Source organism: Leptopilina heterotoma, unplaced genomic scaffold (genome assembly GCF_015476425.1).
Source record: "Leptopilina heterotoma isolate Lh14 unplaced genomic scaffold, ASM1547642v1 Lhet_275, whole genome shotgun sequence".
Lineage (NCBI taxonomy): Eukaryota > Metazoa > Arthropoda > Insecta > Hymenoptera > Figitidae > Leptopilina > Leptopilina heterotoma.
This window is the reverse complement of record NW_025110983.1, coordinates 1,575,301-1,599,288: the sequence shown is the minus strand read 5'-3', so window position 1 is coordinate 1,599,288 and position 23,988 is coordinate 1,575,301. Positions and strand designations below refer to the sequence as shown.

General features: G+C 26.2%; 1 protein-coding gene across 17 annotated transcripts in view; it reads right to left on the bottom strand.

Moving 5' to 3' along the window:
- LOC122504024 (sodium channel protein para) overlaps positions 1-23,988 on the bottom strand; it is a 108,690-nt gene that overhangs the window by 5,896 nt on the left and 78,806 nt on the right. For 12 of the 17 annotated variants that reach the window (XM_043614847.1, XM_043614849.1, XM_043614850.1 and 9 more), the window contains 7 exons: positions 16,864-17,037; positions 12,964-13,086; positions 9,607-9,729; positions 9,154-9,348; positions 5,663-5,908; positions 4,946-5,216; positions 1,423-1,727 (listed from right to left, as the gene is read on the bottom strand). In XM_043614847.1, the coding sequence (XP_043470782.1) occupies positions 1,423-1,727; positions 4,946-5,216; positions 5,663-5,908; positions 9,154-9,348; positions 9,607-9,729; positions 12,964-13,086; positions 16,864-17,037 (1,437 nt within the window). Of the gene's footprint in view, positions 1-1,422; positions 1,728-4,945; positions 5,217-5,662; positions 5,909-9,153; positions 9,349-9,606; positions 9,730-12,963; positions 13,087-16,215; positions 16,339-16,863; positions 17,038-23,988 lie in introns of all 17 variants that reach the window. The other 5 variants (XM_043614848.1, XM_043614864.1, XM_043614861.1 and 2 more) reach the window with 1 other exon arrangement.

Genomic DNA, 23,988 nt, shown 5'->3' with positions numbered 1-23,988 from the left:
TCAAGGTTAAAGTTAACAACAGTGATGGTATTAAATTAAAAAATATCAAATGTGCACGCATTACAACTGTGGAAAACAATTGCGCATGTTTTAGACTCTTAGAGATCTACTGCGCATGTGTTTGACACATAGAGATCACGTGCGCATGTTTTTGACCCATAGAGATCTACTGCGCATGTGTTTGACACACAGAGATCTACTGCGCATATGTTTAACCCACAGAGATCTACTGCTCATATATTTGACTCAATGAGATCTACTGCGCATCCATGTGACCAAAATGATCTACTACGCATATTTTTGGCACACCAAGATCTATACTTACCAAGCACCTATAGGTTATAAGAACAACTGCGCATGTTTTTGATTCGTAGAGATCTACTGCTCATGTGTTTGTTTATAAGTTAGTATAATAAATTTACCATTCAAAATTATAATTTTTACTTTAATTTTTCTGGAACAAATGATCTACAGTGCATAGAAGTATTCACATAAACCACTTGCACATATATACAATCAAAAATGATATACTGAACATGTATTGAATCCAGGGAGATCTATTGCACATGTATTTGACTCACGCAGATCTACTGCGCATATATTAAATCCAAAGAGATTTATTGCGCATTAAGTACTACAAATGCGCAATAGATCCATATAAATATATTCTCAGTAGCTCCTTATGTGAAAACGAGTCTTTTTATTGTCAATTGAGGACAGAATTAATTTTCAAAATTTAATATAAAGTACATTGAGATCTATTGCGCATATATTTGACTTACAAGGATCTACTGCACATATTTAGAATTTTGTTCATGCGCAATAGATCGCTATGGGTCAAAATACTTGCTCCGTATATCCCTATGTGTCCAACTACATGCGCAGTAGATCCCTATTGGTTCAAATACATGCGCACTGGATCCCTATAAGTCCAAATACATGCGCAGTAGATCATTATAGGTCAAATACATGCACAGTAGTTTTCTGTGTTTTAACAAGTCTTTTTAGTGTTAATTATAGCCAGAATTATATTTTTTAAAAGTAAAAGTTAGTATTGAAATCAATGTGAAAGTAAGTAAAGATAAAAGTGATTAATAATTAATTTGTGTTGCTATAAAAGGGATCTGCGCATGTTTATGACTGAAAGTGATCTTTGCGCCTGTATTAAACCAAGATATCTACTGCGCATATATATGACTCACCGTGATCTACTGCGCACATACCTGCGCAGTAGATCCCTATGGGTCAAATACATGCGCAGTAGCATTCTCTACATCAACAAATCCCTTTTAGTGTCAGTTTTATCAAAAAATGAACTTTTCAATACTGAATATAAAAATGCCAATGAAAAAAAATTCAAAGTGAAGTCATAGTGATATTAAAATAAAAATAATAGTTTCTTTCAAAAAAAAAAATACTCACTTGAAACAGCAATATCATCGACTGTCCGAATGTCTTGAAATTGTAGACGTCATCGAGACCACTCTTGTCCTTGACGTGCATGAAAAATGACATTCCAAATATCGCAAAGATGAACATCACCAAAAATAGTAAGAGGCAAATGTTGAATAGCGCTGGCAATGACATGGCCAATGCAAAAAGTAGAGTACGAATTCCCTTGGCTCCTTTAACGAGACGTAAAACACGACCCACTTTAGCTACCCTCACCACACGAAGTAATGTGGGAGATACAAAATATTTTTCAATAATATCGCTCAGGACCAACCCTAAGAGAAAAATTGATGAGAACATTTATTAGTATTCTTGATAAAAAGATTATAGTTTAAATCACATGCAGTATTAGATAGGAATTTATTTATTTGTTTTTTTTTTTAAGAAAAAGAGAGAAAAGGATATTTTAAGGCATGCTATTATTAAGGACATGCAAATTTTTTTTTACAATGTTTACGTGCTCTAGGAATTTTTTTAAGTTTTGTAGGATTGTATTTTTTTATTATCTTAAAAGTGGTGTTCAGGGTTTGTTTTCCGTGTGAGATGAAAAAAATTTTTATTAAAATGGATACTTTGAACTAGTGATGTTTCAGCGACAAACGGAGATTTAACTTTGCTTTAAATTACTTTAACGTTACTTTAACGTTGTTTAACTTTATTAAGCGTTTATTTACTAACGATTTAGAGTACTATTAACGCTTCTTTAATTTATTTAGTGACAATTTAACGTTTCTTTAAAATTGTCTTAACATTTTTTAACGTTACTTTAACATTGCTTTAACGTTACTTTAACTTTACTTTAACGTTACTAAAACATTACTTCAGCGTTACTTTAACGTTACTTTAACGTTACTTTAACGTTACTTTAACGTTATATTAACGCTACTTCAACGTTATTTTAACGTTACTTTAAAATTCCTTTAAAAATACTTTCACTTTCTTTTAAATTACTTTCACGTCGATTATGTTTTTTAAATTTTTGTTTAATTTTTTAGCGTTACTTTAACCTTCTTTGAGTTTATGTCATTTTTTAGCGTTAATTAAACTGTTTTTAAACGTTTTTCGGAACGTTTCAGATTTAATATTATTTTAAAGTTATTAAATTAATAATTAATGATTTATTAAATTTATGGTCACTTAAACGTTTCTTTAACCCTGATTTTTTGTTAATTTAGTGTTAATTTAACGATACTTCAGTAATATTTTAACGTTACTTTTTATAATACTGTAACGTTATATTTATAATTATTTAATGTTACATTAACATCAATATAACGTTGTTTTACGATTCTTTAGCGTTAATGTTTTAACGTTCAAAAATGTCACTGATTTTCAACTATTTTTTTTAAACGTTCTACATCGATGTGTCGTCGTTTTAACGGTAAATTCACCCCATATTTTTTTTGCTTTGATTTAAAGTTGATTCAATAATTTATTAACGTTGTGTTAAAGTAGCTGTAACGTTACTTTAATAATAGTTTAACGTTCCTTTAACTTTCTTTAGCGTTAATTAAAAACCGTTTTAAAATTCCTTTAGCGTTACTTTAACGATACTTTAAAAATTCTTTAACGGTACTTTAACATTAATTTAACACTAATTTAAGTTTTCCCAGCGTTTATTTGATACTGATTTGTTGTAACTTTAATGTTACCGCTACTTTTACATTACTATAATTTTACTTTGAACAATTTATAGTTACTTTAACCTTGAATAAACGAATTTTATCGATAATTGACGTTATTTTAACACTGCTTTAAAGTTGCTTTAACCATTTTTTGCATTTAACGTTGACTTAACCGTTCGTTAGCCTTGTTATAGTGTCACTTTAACGTTACTTTGAAGACTTTCAGTGATACTTTAATTTTTAATTGACGGTACATCAAAAATTAACTTAACGTTATTTTTACCTTACTTTAACATTATTTTACCTTTACTCTATTATTATTTTAACGTTACGTAATCATTAATTTAACGTCATGTAACACTATTTTGACGTTAGTTTAACGTTATTTGACACTATTTTGTCGTTAATTTAATGCTATTTAACACTACTTTGACTTTAATTTAATGTTATTTAACACTATTTTGACGTTACTTTAACGTTATTTAACATTTTTTAACGTTACTTTAACGTTATTTGACACTATTTTGATGTTACTTTAAAGTCAGTTTAACGTTACTTTAACACTATTTTGCTGTTACTTTAACGTTATTTAACACTACTTTGATGTTACTTTATAGTTACTTTAACGTTCCTTTATCGTTATTCAATACTATTTTAACGTTACTTTAACGTTATTTAACACTATTTTGACGTTACTTTAGCGCCAGTTTAACGTTACTTTAACACTATTTTGATGTTACTTTATAGTTACTTTATCGTTATTTAACACTATTTTAACGTTATTTAACACTATTTTGATTTTACTTTAACATCAGTTTAACGTTACTTTAACACTAATTTAATGCTTCTTTTATCTTTTTTAGTATTTATTCAACGTTTCTTGCGATTATTTTTAATGTTACTTTAAAGTTAAAAATACATTAACTTTAATTTTTTAGCGTTACTTTAACACTATTTTGTTCCCTTCTACCCCCATTTGTCACCGAATATCACGTTTACATTTTCTGCTTCTACTTTATAAGAGAAAATTTTCGATTACCATTCCGTATATATATGAAGCAAAAGTGTCGCAAAATAATTTTTTTTTTTTAATTAAAAAAAGAAAAGTAATAATTCTATACTATTCGACTAATTCAAATGTCTCAGATAATGTCACTAATGCCTCTAAACATTCTGAGATATCTCTATTAGCCAAACAAGTGTATCTCTTTTTGCTCTCTAAATAAAAAAAATAAAAAAATATTTTTTCTTCTAAACATATTAATAAAATTAATTGCATAATCAAAATTGATTTAAGATAGATAGAATAAAAATAAGAAATTCTTTCTGATCTAAAATTTGTTAATTATAAAGTGCTTCGTTAAATTGAAAACAAACCTCTCTGAAAAATCTTACCGATCGTACCATTTTTTTTTTTTATTTTGTCAAAAATTCTCAATTTCGTGGCTTTTATTTTTTTTTAATTGCCACAAAATCGTGAAATGTTGACAAAATTTATTTTTTTTTTTTGGAAAGGAAAGGAATAAATGGAAAATTTTTTTAAGACATTTAAAAATCACATCAATGTAAGGCTACATAACGTAATGTTTAGAGACCAGCTGTTGCAACTCGTATGAAATTTCGTACCTGTTTGCTTTTTTTTCTATTTTATTTTTTTAACTAATGATACTAAACGTGCAGATGTAAAGAAATTTTCGTAACTATTAGAATTGTGTGTGGAAAGATTACGTAAACAAATAAAGTTTTTGCTAAGAGAATGAAAAGAAAAATCTATTGAAGCTAAACAGGTATTTAATTGTGAAATTTTTTTTTTTCTATTTTTCTTTCATTCGAATTATACAGCTGGTGTGTTCATTACGCTACATTACCTAATATTGATAATATAACAACAACAAAATCAAAGAGGTTCCACGGCTCCTTGAAGTAATGATAGCGCAATGCAAATATCTTCATGAGACACTCGCTGGTGAATATCACAATGAATATCATATTAAGATAGTCCAACACACTGCTGAACGTCTCCGTTTGTTTATAATGGTCCATTGTCATGGTCAACATATTAAATCCGATGAACAACATAATTATCATATCGAACTTCTTATCTGTCACAATTTCAAACACTATTGCCTGTGGCCTCCACTGGAAATAAAAAAGAAAAATATTTTTTAAATATTTTCATTAAAAAAAAAAAAAAAAAAAAAAAAAACATGACTCACAAGCCTTTTTACTCAATAATAAATAATATATAATGTTATTATATCATCGTAACAAGCAATTATTAATAAAAAAAATTGTAACAATAACAAATGATAACAAATAATAATAAATAATAACAGAATTGTAATAACAAGTTAATAGTAAATTATAACAACTTTAGCAATGGTAATAACTATAAATAATTAACAAATAACATAACAAATTAACATAACAAATTATAATTATAAATAACGAAAATGGTAATAACAAATTATAAAATTAATTCAAAAAAATGTAATAAAAATAACACATGTGAATATAATTTTTTGGATAGTTCGACGTAACAATAATAAATAATAATAAAAAAATAAATGGTAAAAAAAACTTACCCTAGGACGTGGTATGGCCTTTAGGGGTTTTTTACTACCCATTTTTTTCATTGCGTTGTAGTACTTTTTCTGATCCTCAGTCATGAACATTTCGAGTGAACCGCCGGCCTTTTTCTTTTGCTCGTTAAAATTGTCGATGATAACTCCGATAAAGAGATTAAGTGTAAAAAACGATCCAAAGATGATGAAAAATACAAAGTAGAGGTACATGTAGATGTTTGTCTCGCGAATTGGTTGTTTGCCAACCTGTATGATTAGAATCATTTTCTTTTATTGCTTTCTGGCTATTTTGGATTTTTTCTGCGTTAGTTTAGGACAATAATTTTCAACTAGTTTGCGCACAGTTATTTTTAATGAATAATTATAAAATTCTCGACCGTTTTGATATTGTTAATGAATTAATAGATTTATTAATTGTTTTTAACTGTAGACAAAATTTTGGCCTGCAATTCTTATAGTATTATTTGTAAAGGGCTTTTTTTTTTTTTTTTTTTTTTTTTTTAAGGATAAATGAAAATTTACCTGGATTGTATAATTTTGATGAGAAATAAATTCGATAAGACCTAATTACAGACTTCGCATTCGATAATTAATTTTAAAAAAGTATCAAAAAAAATTAAATTTATAAAAATAATTTAATTCTTGCGGAGAATTTTATACAAAATTTTAAATAATTCATTTTTTTCGACTAATTTTATGGAAATTCTAATTTAATTAATTGAATTCCTGAGAAATTTTTATTATTAATGAAAAAAATTGAATTCTTACGAAGATTTTAACGAAAATTTTTTAAATAATTGAATTCTGTTTGGAAATTTTATAAAAATAGTAGATATTGAAAATTATTGAATTGCAAAAAGTTTTTAAAAATAATTAAATTTTACAAAGAAATCTTTAAAAATTTTTAAGAATAATTAAATGTCTGTGTAGCATTTTTATTATTTTCTTGAAAATAATTGAATTTCTAAAAAGCATTTTATTATTTATGGAAATAACTGAATTTTTGCGAACGATTCTATTAGAATTTTTTAAAATAAATGAATTCTTAGGAAAAAATGTATTTCTTTCAAAAATAATTGAATTCTTATGATGAATATTGTTATTTAAAAAAATAATTGAATTTTGCAAAGAATTTTATTAAAATCCGTGAAAATAATTGAATTTTCGGATATAATTTTGTTATTTATCTTTAATAATTGAATTCTTTCAAAGAATTATTTATGTAAATAATCGAATTATTAAAATCTAAGGAATAATAGAATTATTTCAAAAATAATTTAATTAAATTTGTATTTAAAATAATTGATTTCTTTCGAACAATTTTATTAAAGTACTTAAAAATAATTGAATTTCTGGGAAAAATTGTAATATTGTTGTAAGTAATTGAATTCTTCCAATGAATTTTAAAAAAACATTTTTTTAAATAATTGTTGTTTTCGAGGAATTGAAATTAAATTTTTAAGAATAAATACATTTTTTGAGCAATTCCTATAAAATTGTATTAAAAATAATTCAAATCCTGTGATGAATTTTATTATTTATGAAAATAATTGAATAGTTGCAATTGAAATTTTAACATGAATTTTATTAAAATTCTTGAAAATAATTGAAATTTTACCAAGAATGTTATTAAAACTTTTGAAAATAATTAAATTTCGGAAAAGAATTTTATTATATATAAAAATAATTGAAATTTTGTCAAGAATTTTATTATAACTTTTGAAAATAATTGAATTTCTAAAAAGAGTTTTATTATTTATAAAGATAATTAACATTTTGAATGAAATTTTGAAAATTTTATTAACATAATTGAATTTTTGCGAGGAATTTTATTAAAATTATTGAAAATAATTTAAATTTAAAAAGAATTTTATTAAAAACTTTTTAGAAAAATTGAATTGTTCAGAAAAACTGTATTACAACTTTTAAAAATTCACTCTATAATGCTTTTAATATTCAATGATTATCTAAAATTTAAACTAAAATTTATTTTTAAGTCAATTTTTATTAAAAAATTTTACGAGAATTAAATTATTATTTAAATACAAAAATAAGTAATGTATTGAATAATTGAATATTTCTTAAAATTTAATTGTTATAATTAATTTTCTCATGTAATTTTTAAATAATTGAATTATTTTGACGAATTTTAATCAAATTTTTAAGAATAATTACATTTTTCGAGGAATTCGATTAAAATTTTATTAAAAATAGGCATAATTGACATTCTGTGATGAGTTTTGTTATTTATGAAAGTAATTGAATTCATAAAAAAAATTGTATTATTTATGAAAATAATTGAATTCTTAAAAAAAATGTATTATGTACGAAAATAATTGAATTGTTGTAAAAAATTTTATTGTTTATGCAAATAATTGAATTATTGCAAAGAAAATGAAAAATTTGTTAATTGAATTTCTGGGAAATTTTTATTATTTTTGAAAAATTTTATGAAATTAGTAGATATTGAAAATCAGTGAATTAAGGAAATTTTTTGAAAATAATTGAAATTTTGTCAAGAATTTTATTGAAATTTTTGAAAATAATTGAATTTCAGAGAAAAATTTTATTATTTATAAAGATAATTAAAATTTTGACAAGAATTCTTTTAAATTTTTGGATATAAAAATTGAATTTTTTCGAAGAATTTTATTAATTTTTTGAAAATAATTGAATTTCTGCAATCAGTTCCAACTCCTTCAAAATTCAATTTTTTTTTTACTATTTTTAACCAAAATTCTTCCATTATTTTTGATAATTAATTAAAAATATATTAAAAAGTTTAAAAACTAATTTCAGAAGAATTTGAATTATTAAAATTTTTCAAAAATCTGAGTTCTTTTTTCTAATTAAATATATTAAACATTGAAATTTTATAAAATTTCAAATTAAAACTTTTCGGAAAGTTCATCTATTTATGAAAAATGAAATCAGGCAACTCTTTTAAAATTCAATTAATTTTAAAATATTTAAGTAAAATTATTCATTAAATAGTTTCTAAATAATAATTTGATGATAGTTCTTCAAGAATTAAGTTATTTGAAAAGAAATTATTGTCAGAAATAGAAAACTTTTTTTAAGAATTTATTTCCTATTCAGAAAAAATTTGTGTCTTGAAAAACGACGCCGGTTCTTTATAATTTTTATTAACAATTTTTGGAGTCGATTATCAAATTTAGGCTTTTTTCATCGAATTGAAAATTTTTTTTATTAAAGACAAGCACTTTTCTTTCTAAAGAAAATTTTTTTATGCTTTTTACCTGCCGTTGACCGAATTTACTTCGCATCAAAATATTTTGTTTTCATGTATTTGCTACTTTTCTCCTTTCCTTTTTTGCAATCTGCTACTTCGGTTTTTCTATTTTCTTTTAATATTTCTAATTTTTTTTTTTTTTTTTTTTTTTTTTTTTTTTCTTTCACTTTTCTACAGTCCTTGATATTTTGGTTTATTTAATTTTTTTGCGATGTAAATAAAAATGAAAGATACATACCTCCCTTGAGTCAATTGCGTCGTTCATGATTTGTATCCATCCTTTAAAGGTCGCTACTTGAAAGAGGCACAGGTATGCTTTGCCAACGTGATCGAAATTCATGGGCGAATTGTCCCAGGTGTAATTTTCGGCAATGCAGGCATTTTTATCGGGAATGATCTCGTGACTTAGCGTTGTCTTGTTTGCATCGACACACTGCAAAAAGAAAATATTTTTCTATTTAATTTTCTGCTGTAATTTTTTTTTTTTTTTTTTTTTTTTTTTTTTTTTTTACAACAATAGTAGAAATAATTAGCTCAGTCTTAGGGACTGATGCTCAAGTCAGATTTTTAATCGATAATAATGTTAATTTTATAATAATTTAATGAACAATTAACAAACCCTAAAAAAAAAAATTTAAACACCCCTAATAATATTTAAAATTTTAAAGTGCAACAAAATTTTGATATTTACCTTGAAATATTTTCCGGCAAACAGTTGGACTCCCATTATGGCAAAGATTAGCCAAAAAATAAGGCAGACGAGCAGTACATTGAAGATAGATGGAATAGCTTGGACCAAAGCGTTCACGACAACCTGTTTCAATAAAACAAACAATTAGCATTAATTTCTAAATTAAAAACAACTAATTTTTCTCTAGCTCATGAATAATTAAATTTAATTAATTAATTAATTTAATAATTAAATAATTAAATTATTAAATTATTAAATAATAAAATAAGATAATTCTTCTTTAACATTCGTTTACCAAATAATTACCAAAATTTAAAACACTACTTTTATATTCCCTTTAAAAACAAATTTATCATAAATATTTAAAATAATCCCTTTAAAGAAATTATAGAAGAATTTATATCTATTCAAAAAGCAACAGACTATTTGCTTACTAAATTTTTCTTGTTTCGTGTAACTGTTGTTTTTTCTCCAAAAAAAGCAGTTTTTATAATTAAAAGCTAATTATGAAAATCAGATATTTACAAAAAAAAAAGAAATTATTGCAATAGACGTTTTTTTACGACATTGATCATACGAACAATGAAACTAGCACGATACATGAAAAGCAGAACATTTTACATCATGCACAAAAGGCGTTAAAAAAGGAAAAAAAAATTCTACTCTTTCGAAGACTTACAGAATGTCATGTTGAATTCACTGAATCATGCAATAGTATCATGAAAATTATTTTTTATCTAAAAAGTATAGTAAAGGTTTACAAGTAAAGGTTAAAGTGTCAGGGTATGGGCATGATTAGAATTTCTACCACCCAATGTCTCAGCGACCTTCAAAAAAAGTACTAAAAAGAAAAATTTTTTCCGAAATATTCGAATCAAAAAGGAAACAAATATTCATTGTTTTTTATCCACTGTATTATTGTGGATAATTAACATTTTACATTTCCATTTTTCACACGGGAAATTAAAAAATTGTTTCCTCAGAATTGGGAATTTAATTACGAGAAGAGCGCGCTCCAATCAGGATCCACCTTTCCCCTCCACTTGTCGCACTGGCCCAACTACCGAGAAGCACAATTCTCGGTAAGTGCGCGCGCAACGCATACGGAAAGAGCGCGCTCCAATCACGGAGCACCTTCCCCCACCACTTTTTTTCCTCCTCTTCGGTATTTCGATGCTGTCACATTTCACAGATTTATTATTAGTTTTTTTTTATTGTTAGTTGGCTAAGCCTGAAGTAATTAAAAAATAAAATTAATAGTTTCATTTAAAAAGAATAATTTTTTCGCGTCACCACTTAAGTTTTTAAATAGAAAAGTAACCCCCAATAATGGATCGTAAGCTGTGCATTCAATTGGCAGCCTATGCATAACACGTGCAGTGTTTTTTTCTCGATTTTCTCAAAACAGAAATACTAATTAAAAAAATGAATTAAAACTTTTAATAATTATTAAAAGAAGAATTAATATTTTTAATTATTAAATAAATAAACAATTCTAAAAAATTTTACTAAAATTCGTCAAAAGAATTCAATTATTTAGTTTTGTATTTAAATAATTGAATTCTCGTAGAATTTTCTAATAAAAATTGATTTCAAAATAAATTTTAGTTAAAACTTCAAATAATAATTGAATATTAAAAGTATGAATTTTTAGAAATAATTGAATTTTAAAAAGGTTTGAGATTAAAATCTTTGAAAATCTGATGTTTTAATAATTTTTAATTAAAAATTCTGTAGAACTAATTTTTCTGAAAAATTTGAATTATAATTATTTTTAAATTAATTGAATTTTTTTAATATATATATTTAATTATTATAATTATTTAATCATTAAAAATAATTGAATTTTGAAGGAATTTAGTTAGAAATTTTAAACAACTTAGTTTTTTGAAAAATTTTGATAATTCAAATTCTTTTGAAATTATTTAAATTTTTTAATATAAATTTAATTAATTTTTAAAAATAATGAATTTATATAGAAGAATTTTAGTTAAAAACATTTTAAAAAATTGAATTTTGAAGAACTTGGAAATGGTTGTTGAAATTCTATTATTTTCCAAATTAATCAAATTCTTGGTAAAATTTCAATTATTTTCAAAAATAAACAATAAAAATTTGACAGGATTTTAATTATTTATAAATTTTTTTTATAAATTTGTTCGCAATAATTCAATTATTTTCATAAATAATAAAAATTTTTTTAAGAGTTTCATTTATTTTCATAATAATATTGAATTCCTCGAAAAATATAATTGTTCTTAAAAACTTTATTAAAATTCGTCAGAGGAATTCAATTATTTAAAAATTTTGTTAATATATTTCTTTAAGAGAATTCAATTTTAAGAACAATTCAGTAATTATTTTAATAAAATTCTTGGACAAATTTTAATTATTTTCAAAAAATTTACAAAAATTTAATAATTTTTAATATGTACTATGTTAATAAAATTTTCTTAAAGAATTCAATTATTTCAATAAAAATTTCTAGAAAATTCTACGTAAACATTTAATTATTTCTATAACTAATTGAAAATTTCATAGCAATTCAATTATTTAGAAATTTTTTATAAATTTCTTTTCAAGAATTCAATTATTTTTATAGATAATAAAATTTTATACAGGAATTCAATTATTTTCATAAATGATAACATTCTATTTATAAATTAAATTATTTTCGTAAATAACAAAATTCTATTCATAAATTAAATTATTTTCATAAATATGAATAAAAAAAACTCATTGCAGAGTTTCAATTATTTTAAATTCAATTCAATTTCTAATAAAAATTGATTTTTAATTTTTCGTTCGCGAAAGTCCGTATTTTTAAATATATTTTCACTGGTTCGAGTCCTGGAATTATAATATCTTTAATAATTGAAAAAAAAGAATTAATACTTTTAATAATTAAAAAAATATTCTAATTGAATAATTAAAAAAAAATATTCTAATTCAATAATTAATAGAAAAATATTTATTAAACAATAATTAGCTTTACTATTGTAATCCAAAGAAAGCCATTATCTAAACATCGTGAACACTAATTGTGTCTAAAAAGGAATTTGTTGAAAATATACATTTTGAGAATGTCATAATATGTAGCCGTGTTTTTAATTTTTCAACTACAAAATCTAAAGAATAGCAATCACTACAAAACGATAATGGCGTCGAGTGAATAAAAAAAAAATATGGCGATATTGGAATACTATATAAATATATATGTACTTTGTATAGTAAAAAAAAATTATGTATGGAAAAGTGTTTCGAGTCGAATGTTAAAAAGGAGACGATAAATATTTTTTTTTTTGATCGATAAAAATGTAGAAATAATGAGGTCAGCTGAGACGGTGGGCTACATACCCGCATCCCTTGCATTCTAGACATCGCCCTTAGAGGCCTTAGGGCCCTTAGGGTCCGCATTGTTTTGAAGGCTTGGATTCCGCCCGCGCCAACAAGCGATGCTACGAAGTTAATGAGAGACACCTGCGAGCGAGAAACGAGAGCGAGTCATAGCAAAAAAGACAATAAAGCTACGGAATTTTTTTTTTTTTTTTTTTGGTAACAAGACATTCCCTCTCAATTAGTAAGTAGATAGGGAGAGTAAAAATTATGAGCTGCTGGCGCCTTCAATAGAGAGATCAACTTAAGCTCCGAGTCCAACTGAAAGAACAGGGATTTTTTTTTTTTTTTTTTTTTTTTTTAAACAAGGATTATGGTAGAATTTTTTTTAGTAATTGTAAGCCTAGGGACTGTTGTCATGGAAACGGTTTCATAGCCTTGGTTGCTATGGTAACCGTAACAGTAGCAACGGTTGCTATGGTAACCGTAACCGTAGCAACGGTTGCCATGGCAACCGTTACCATAGCAACCGTTGCTACTGTTACGGTTACCATAGTAATTTTATTTTCACTTCAATTTCAGCAAAATAGAACTTCAAAATACTAATATAGTAAGTACTAGTTACTATATTACTAGTGATAAAAATTACGTTGCGAAAAAAATTTTTTTTTTCATTTACTCTGAACTTTCAGTCTTCTCAGAGCTTACAGTCGATTAGAACACTTTTTTCAGTCGTTTTTTAAGTCTCGTGTCCTGTTTTGGAAAAGAATTGTTTTTTTTTTGCTTATAAAAAACAATCGTTTAGTAGAATATTAATATTAATTACTATAAAAAGTAGACAACAGACAATTAATACATAGTATACAGAGAGTTATAGTACAGTAGAAATATATATATAGAAAATAAGTACAGTAGATACAACAATCAGCATGAAAAAAACAGTCAAAACACGCGAAATTAATTATTTTTGAGATATTTTTGTGAGTTTAAATAGGTTTTTACTTATAGATTGAAAAAATAGTGTGGCATTACTAGATTTATTTTATTTTCAAAAATTTAAATTTCTCAACACACACGCACACACAACATAATCAGCATCCTCCTGAAACAGAGTAAATTATTCTTTGTTACTTTGCCCGGCAAAAAATTGACTGAAATAAGTGCATGAAAAAATTTGTTTTACTTAATTTTCTATTCACTTTCTATTTTTTTTCAATTATTTTAATTTCATTATTTAATTATTTTCATTAATGAATAAATTTACTTAAATATTTCAAAATTAACTAAATTTTAAATTTAAAAAAAAAAAAAAAAAAAAAAAATGAATTTAAAAAGTTTACAATTTTTATAAATAAATGAACATATCACAAGGTTTTAATTTAAAATTTTGTAAAATTTCAATTTTGAATGAATTTAATGAAAAATTTTAGAGAAATTATGATTTTTGAAAAATTTTAATAATTCAAATTCTTCTGAAATTTTTTCGTAATAATTTTGGAAAAGTTAAAAATTGATTGCATAAATTCAATTATTTTCTCAATAGTAATAAAATTCTTTGCAGAAATTCAAATTATGTTCAAAAATTTAAAAAAAAATTCTCGTCAAAATTTTAATTATTTTTATAAATATAATAAAATTCTTCTCTGAAAATCAATTATTTTCAAAAAATTTCTTCAGTTTAGTGATTTGCAATGAATTTAATAAACTTTTTCAAAATAATTCAATTTTTTTAAAATAAATGTTGATAAGATTCTAAACAAAACATTTAATTATTTCCATAAATAATAAAAATTTCACAGAAAAACAACTATTAACAAATTTTAATAAATACATTTCTTCGCAATAATTCAATTATTTTCATAAATAATAAAAATTTTTATAAAATATTCAATTATTTTCATAAATAATAAAACTCATGGTAGAATTTGAATTTTTTTTAATACAATTCAAATTGAATTTCTCGAAGAATGTAATTATTTTTAAAAACTTTATTAAACTTTGTCAAAATAATTCAATTATTTTAAGAAACATTCAATTATTCATTAAATTATTTATTTTTATATTTAAATAATTGATTTCTCGTGGAATTTTCTAAAAAAAATTAATTTAAAAATGAAATTTTTAGTTAAAATTAAAGATTTTTAGTTAAAATTTTAGATTATAATTAAATATTAAATTTTGCGTGAATTTTTATAAATAATAGAGTTTTGAACAGGTTTCAAATTAAAATCTTTGAAAATTTGAATTTTTCAAACTTTTAACTAACAATTTTGAAGAATTAATTTTTTTAAAAGTTTAATTGAATAATTTGATAATTAATAATTGATTTCTCTTGAAGAATTTTAATAAAATTTTTGAAAATAATTATATTTTTTGTCGAAGAATTTAGTTACAATTGTAAAAATAATTAAAGACTTTAAATTTTAAAATTGAAATTTTAAAATTGTATTAAAAATAATTGAAATTCTATGAAAAATTCTATTATATATGTTAATAATTGAATTCTTTGACAATGAATTTTATTACATTTTTTTGTATCATTAATATTTAAAATTTCCAAAGTCCATTAAAAACATTTTTTATAAAAAATTTCAGTCAATTATTGTGAACAAGTAGCTAAAATATATAAAACGAAAAAAAAGAGAAAATACACAATATATTAAAATCTATTCATATAAATACGAAAACGTCGCGAAAATAACAGTAACACTTGAGGATTATTTTTCCAACAAACAAAAGCATACCTTACTCGTATAAAAAACACAACAAATACACAAATATAATAATTACCATAATTAACAAAAAAAAAAATTTCTCAAAGAAAAACAAAATATTTGTAATTTTTTTTTTGTTCAAACAGACAATATATAGCAAAAATACAACAAGAACTCCAGTATCAGTGCAGACATCAAGTAGTTTTTGGACGCCAAAGTGAACCTCTGCACATTATAAGAATAAAGCAAAAAAGAAAGGAAGAGAAAAAAATAATAGAAAACTGTAGACAACGCCACATGGAAGCATCAGCGTTCTTTTCAAAATTTTATTTTCTTATTTTTCATTATTATTTACTTAAATATTACCAAGAGAAAGCTGTAGCTTACAGTTAAGTTTTTTCGTCACTAATTAAAGTCACTACAAGATTAAATTTTTTTTCAAATTAGTTGTGAAGAGAATTAGGGACGAAAAAAAAGGCTGATTAAGAAAAATTTGTTTTCTTTCTGCCAATTGAGACAAGACTGTATTTTTTTTGAATCCTCTGGACCGTTGACTTACTCTCATCCCTTCCCAGCGAGAAACTGCTCTTAGGGGCCTCAAGGCCCTCAAAGTTCTCATTGAACGAAAGGCTGGAATGTCAGCTGCACCGGCCCATATTGCACCCAGATTGATCAGCGAAAGCTATTATCATTATCATCAAAACTGTCATTAAATTTCAATGATTCATCAAATTTTTTAAGTAAAAAAAATAGACATTTAGTTAAAAAAAAAATCGGCTGCAGACTCCTAAACCACCAGTACTGCATCTTAACGCTTAATTTGTAACTGTTGTACGATAAAGAGATACTATTATTTCTAAGAAATAATTTTCCTTTTAGGATTTAAATCGTTTATTATACGTTAGGAGTTTTTTTTCGAAAGAATTAGTTTACCAATGATAATACGAATCGAAATTTCTTTTTACAATTTAGTTTTCATTTGATAGCAAAATTTTGAAATTATCGAAAAACTAACGTTACATCATCATCCCAAAAAGAAAAAAAAATACAATTTAATTTATACAACTATATTTACTACCTTCCTTTTTGATCCTCTGAATTAAATTTCTCAACTCATTTAATTAAGAACAAAATTTTACTTATTTTTTTAATAAGTGAATTAAAAATTAATATTCGAATTCTTTTTTTAAAAACAAAAATGACTTACCATGACGATTATGAAGTCCAACCAACACCAGGCGTTTGTGAAATATTTCTGAAAACCAAGGGCCAACCATTTAATCAACATCTCCAAGAAGAATATCACTGTGAAAATCCTGTCCATGTAATAAAGAATATCTTGAAGAATTGGCCTCGACTGAAGGTGTACGTCCTCCAGAGCCTTGAAAGCAAAAAAGAAAATACACTTAATAAGGCAAAATTAGATACATTTTTCATGTATAATATTTAATTATTATTAATATTATTGTTGCAAATTTACATGTTGCAACCAATGTAACGAGCTAAATATTTTCGCATAATAAGAGAGTGCAATGACATTAAAGTTATTCCAAGTTATAATAATTATTGGCCAATATGAGAATATATCTCCCAATCCCTTAACCTCCACTAAATTCTGTCACACCCAAACCTCAATTTCAGGTATTAAAACTGATGTGTTCCAATGTAATTTGCTTCTTCGCGACAGTTAACTCCTGGAGTTAGGGACCAAACACGCGCGCCTAAATTAATGAATAGAATAAAACTGACCCAAAGATAATAAAAGTGGGTGGCATCATCATTTTTTTCCATTGGAAGCCACTGTATAAAAGATGCCACCCTCGCCAAATTCGCCAGTCCAGGAATCGCCACCAAGTTAAGTAGTCTACTACCCCCAAGTGTCTTCTTCGTATCAGTCCAGGAAACGCATTCAACTTAACAAGACACAAGTCACCATCTAATCAACTTGAAGTCTTCTTCGTGTCAGTCCAGAAATCGCGATCAAGTTAACAAGTTGTGTATTGTCATCGAGTTTAATCTTCGACTCCAGTTCCGAAAATCTCTTCAAGTACCAAGTGCATTCTTCAAGTCTCGTCTTAGTCAAGTTCGTTCAAGGAGATAATTTCTACTGCGAGGCAAATTTCTATTTATCTAAGGACTGCATTATTTCGACTTCAACGTCAAATCAATAATTCGACACCTGGACTCCAAACCTTTCACTTCGGCTGACCCGAAAACAATTCGAGAGAAATCTATTGCATATTCCGTTTCCGCTAGACAACGTCATTTCTTCGACCTCACACTTGAAGGATGCATCATTTGTTGGGTCTACGACTCAACAGGAATAATTTTAATAGCTAAGATACTGATACTCTTAAATTTTGTCCCCATTTAAATTCTCGATTGATACCACAAAGTTCTAATCCCTGACGACATATGTATCTAATCTTTCTCTCTGATTTTAATTGTAAAGGATTTAAATAATAACTTTAACAATTTAACTTCAATTTAACGTTACTGTTACGTCACCATAACCTATTTTCAATAATAATAATATGTAGAATAATAATTAATAACAAGTTGTTCATTTCATGATCATTTAGCTTCCTCAATATAATATATACCAATTGTATAATTTTTTTATTTTAGAATAATTATTTAAAGGTGTTAAGATGAAATTTCAAAAAATTGAAAATTTAAATTATTTGTGAAAAATTAAAATATTTACTAATTCTATAAATATTGATAAAGTATACACTTTATAGAATCAATTCGTTATTACATATGTCAGGAATGCAATTTTGACGAGAATTAATGAAAATTTTACTATAGACAAATGTTATTTCAAAAAATACAAAACTTAATTTTTTTCAAAAATGTGGATCTGCTATTACATTAAAAATTCTCTATATTCTTCAAGATTGTGTATAGGACTCAGTCCCTACTAGAACTCTGGTAACTTTCAGATGATAAGAATTATTAAATTTGGAAGAAATAAATTTTTATTTTCGTTTTCACCAAATTTTTATTGTCTGATGGCGTTCGGGTGAGGGTGCTACTACTTAAAAATTGAAATAAAATTCTCTAATCTTCAGGATTAAGTAGGGCTCAGTTCCTACTAGAACTCTGTCGATTTTCAGATGATTGGAATTATTAAATTTGTAAGAAATAAATTTTTATTTTCGTTTTTACCAAATTTTTATTGTCTGATGGCGTACGGGTGGACCTGCTACTACTTAAAAATTAAAATAAAATTCTCTAATCTTCAGGATTGGGTAGGGCTCAGTCCCTACTAGAACTCTGGTAACTTTCAGATGATTAGAATTATTAAATTTGGAAGAAATAAATGTTTATTTTCGTTTTTACCAAATTTTTATTGTCTGATGGCGTTCGGGTGAGGGTGCTACAACTTAAAAATTGAAATAAAATTCTCTATTCTTCAGGATTAAGTAGGGCTCAGTCCCTACTAGAACTCTGTCGATTTTCAGATGATTGGAATTATTAAATTTGTAAGAAATAAATTTTTATTTTCGTTTTTACCAAATTTTTATTGTCTGATGGCGTACGGGTGGACCTGCTACTACTTAAAAATTAAAATAAAATTCTCTAATCTTCAGGATTGGGTAGGGCTCAGTCCCTACTAGAACTCTGGTAACTTTCAGATGATTAGAATTATTAAATTTGGAAGAAATAAATTTTTATTTTCGTTTTTACCAAATTTTTATTGTCTGATGGCGTTCGGGTGAGGGTGCTACTACTTAAAAATTGAAATAAAATTCTCTAATCTTCAGGATTAAGTAGGGCTCAGTCCCTACTAGAACTCTGTCGATTTTCAGATGATTGGAATTATTAAATTTGGAAGAAATAAATTTTTATTTTCGTTTTTACCAAATTTTTATTGTCTGATGGCGTACGGGTGGACCTGCTACTACTTAAAAATTAAAATAAAATTCTCTAATCTTCAGGATTAAGTAGGGCTCAGTCCCTACTAGAACTCTGTCGATTTTCAGATGATTGGAATTATTAAATTTGTAAGAAATAAATTTTTATTTTCGTTTTTACCAAATTTTTATTGTCTGATGGCGTACGGGTGGACCTGCTACTACTTAAAAATTAAAATAAAATTCTCTAATCTTCAGGATTGGGTAGGGCTCAGTCCCTACTAGAACTCTGGTAACTTTCAGATGATTGGAATTATTAAATTTGTAAGAAATAAATTTTTATTTTCGTTTTTACCAAATTTTTATTGTCTGATGGCGTACGGGTGGACCTGCTACTACTTAAAAATTAAAATAAAATTCTCTAATCTTCAGGATTGGGTAGGGCTCAGTCCCTACTAGAACTCTGTCGATTTTCAGATGATTGGAATTATTAAATTTGGAAGAAATAAATTTTTATTTTCGTTTTTACCAAATTTTTATTGTCTGATGGCGTACGGGTGGACCTGCTACTACTTAAAAATTAAAATAAAATTCTCTAATCTTCAGGATTAAGTAGGGCTCAGTCCCTACTAGAACTCTGTCGATTTTCAGATGATTGGAATTATTAAATTTGGAAGAAATAAATTTTTATTTTCGTTTTTACCAAATTTTTATTGTCTGATGGCGTACGGGTGGACCTGCTACTACTTAAAAATTAAAATAAAATTCTCTAATCTTCAGGATTGGGTAGGGCTCAGTCCCTACTAGAACTCTGGTAACTTTCAGATGATTAGAATTATTAAATTTGGAAGAAATAAATTTTTATTTTCGTTTTTACCAAATTTTTATTGTCGGATGGCGTACGGGTGGACCTGCTACTACTTAAAAATTGAAATAAAATTTTCTATTCTTTAGGATTGTCAAGGGCTAAGTCCCTACTAGAACTCTGGTAACTTTTAGATGATTAGAATTATTAAATTTGGAAGAAATAAATTTTTATTTTCGTTTTTACCAAATTTTTATTGTCTGATGGCGTTCGGGTGAGGGTGCTACAACTTAAAAATTGAAATAAAATTCTCTAATCTTCAGGATTAAGTAGGGCTCAGTCCCTACTAGAACTCTGTCGATTTTCAGATGATTGGAATTATTAAATTTGTAAGAAATAAATTTTTAATTTCGTTTTTACCAAATTTTTATTGTCTGATGGCGTTCGGGTGAGGGTGCTACTACTTAAAAATTGAAATAAAATTCCCTAATCTTCAGGATTAAGTAGGGCTCAGTCCCTACTAGAACTCTGGTGATTTTCAGATGATTAGAATTATTAAATTTGGAAGAAATAAATTTTTATTTTCGTTTTTACCAAATTTTTATTGTCGGATGGCGTACGGGTGGACCTGCTACTACTTAAAAATTGAAATAAAATTCTCTAATCTTCAGGATTAAGTAGGGCTCAGTCCCTACTAGAACTCTGGTGATTTTTAGATGATTAGAATTATTAAATTTGGAAGAAATAAATTTTTATTTTCGTTTTTACCAAATTTTTATTGTCTGATGGCGTACGGGTGGACATGCTACTACTTAAAAATTAAAATAAAATTCTCTAATCTTTAGGATTGGGTAGGGCTCAGTCCCTACTAGAACTCTGGTGATTTTTAGATGATTAGAATTATTAAATTTGGAAGAAATAAATTTTTATTTTCGTTTTTACCAAATTTTTATTGTCTGATGGCGTTCGGGTGAGGGTGCTACTACTTAAAAATTAAAATAAAATTCTCTAATCTTCAGGATTAAGTAGGGCTCAGTCCCTGCTAGAACTCTGGTAACTTTCAGATGATTAGAATTATTAAATTTGGAAGAAATAAATTTTTATTTTCGTTTTTACCAAATTTTTATTGTCGGATGGCGTACGGGTGGACCTGCTACTACTTAAAAATTGAAATAAAATTCTCTAATCTTTAGGATTGGGTAGGGCTCAGTCCCTGCTAGAACTCTGGTAACTTTCAGATGATTAGAATTATTAAATTTGGAAGAAATAAATGTTTATTTTCGTTTTTACCAAATTTTTATTGTCTGATGGCGTTCGGGTGAGGGTGCTACAACTTAAAAATTGAAATAAAATTCTCTATTCTTCAGGATTAAGTAGGGCTCAGTCCCTACTAGAACTCTGTCGATTTTCAGATGATTGGAATTATTAAATTTGTAAGAAATAAATTTTTATTTTCGTTTTTACCAAATTTTTATTGTCTGATGGCGTACGGGTGGACCTGCTACTACTTAAAAATTAAAATAAAATTCTCTAATCTTCAGGATTGGGTAGGGCTCAGTCCCTACTAGAACTCTGGTAACTTTCAGATGATTAGAATTATTAAATTTGGAAGAAATAAATTTTTATTTTCGTTTTTACCAAATTTTTATTGTCTGATGGCGTTCGGGTGAGGGTGCTACTACTTAAAAATTGAAATAAAATTCTCTAATCTTCAGGATTAAGTAGGGCTCAGTCCCTACTAGAACTCTGTCGATTTTCAGATGATTGGAATTATTAAATTTGGAAGAAATAAATTTTTATTTTCGTTTTTACCAAATTTTTATTGTCTGATGGCGTACGGGTGGACCTGCTACTACTTAAAAATTAAAATAAAATTCTCTAATCTTCAGGATTAAGTAGGGCTCAGTCCCTACTAGAACTCTGTCGATTTTCAGATGATTGGAATTATTAAATTTGTAAGAAATAAATTTTTATTTTCGTTTTTACCAAATTTTTATTGTCTGATGGCGTACGGGTGGACCTGCTACTACTTAAAAATTAAAATAAAATTCTCTAATCTTCAGGATTGGGTAGGGCTCAGTCCCTACTAGAACTCTGGTAACTTTCAGATGATTGGAATTATTAAATTTGTAAGAAATAAATTTTTATTTTCGTTTTTACCAAATTTTTATTGTCTGATGGCGTACGGGTGGACCTGCTACTACTTAAAAATTAAAATAAAATTCTCTAATCTTCAGGATTGGGTAGGGCTCAGTCCCTACTAGAACTCTGTCGATTTTCAGATGATTGGAATTATTAAATTTGGAAGAAATAAATTTTTATTTTCGTTTTTACCAAATTTTTATTGTCTGATGGCGTACGGGTGGACCTGCTACTACTTAAAAATTAAAATAAAATTCTCTAATCTTCAGGATTAAGTAGGGCTCAGTCCCTACTAGAACTCTGTCGATTTTCAGATGATTGGAATTATTAAATTTGGAAGAAATAAATTTTTATTTTCGTTTTTACCAAATTTTTATTGTCTGATGGCGTACGGGTGGACCTGCTACTACTTAAAAATTAAAATAAAATTCTCTAATCTTCAGGATTGGGTAGGGCTCAGTCCCTACTAGAACTCTGGTAACTTTCAGATGATTAGAATTATTAAATTTGGAAGAAATAAATTTTTATTTTCGTTTTTACCAAATTTTTATTGTCGGATGGCGTACGGGTGGACCTGCTACTACTTAAAAATTGAAATAAAATTTTCTATTCTTTAGGATTGTCAAGGGCTAAGTCCCTACTAGAACTCTGGTAACTTTTAGATGATTAGAATTATTAAATTTGGAAGAAATAAATTTTTATTTTCGTTTTTACCAAATTTTTATTGTCTGATGGCGTTCGGGTGAGGGTGCTACAACTTAAAAATTGAAATAAAATTCTCTAATCTTCAGGATTAAGTAGGGCTCAGTCCCTACTAGAACTCTGTCGATTTTCAGATGATTGGAATTATTAAATTTGTAAGAAATAAATTTTTAATTTCGTTTTTACCAAATTTTTATTGTCTGATGGCGTTCGGGTGAGGGTGCTACTACTTAAAAATTGAAATAAAATTCCCTAATCTTCAGGATTAAGTAGGGCTCAGTCCCTACTAGAACTCTGGTGATTTTCAGATGATTAGAATTATTAAATTTGGAAGAAATAAATTTTTATTTTCGTTTTTACCAAATTTTTATTGTCGGATGGCGTACGGGTGGACCTGCTACTACTTAAAAATTGAAATAAAATTCTCTAATCTTCAGGATTAAGTAGGGCTCAGTCCCTACTAGAACTCTGGTGATTTTTAGATGATTAGAATTATTAAATTTGGAAGAAATAAATTTTTATTTTCGTTTTTACCAAATTTTTATTGTCTGATGGCGTACGGGTGGACATGCTACTACTTAAAAATTAAAATAAAATTCTCTAATCTTTAGGATTGGGTAGGGCTCAGTCCCTACTAGAACTCTGGTGATTTTTAGATGATTAGAATTATTAAATTTGGAAGAAATAAATTTTTATTTTCGTTTTTACCAAATTTTTATTGTCTGATGGCGTTCGGGTGAGGGTGCTACTACTTAAAAATTAAAATAAAATTCTCTAATCTTCAGGATTAAGTAGGGCTCAGTCCCTGCTAGAACTCTGGTAA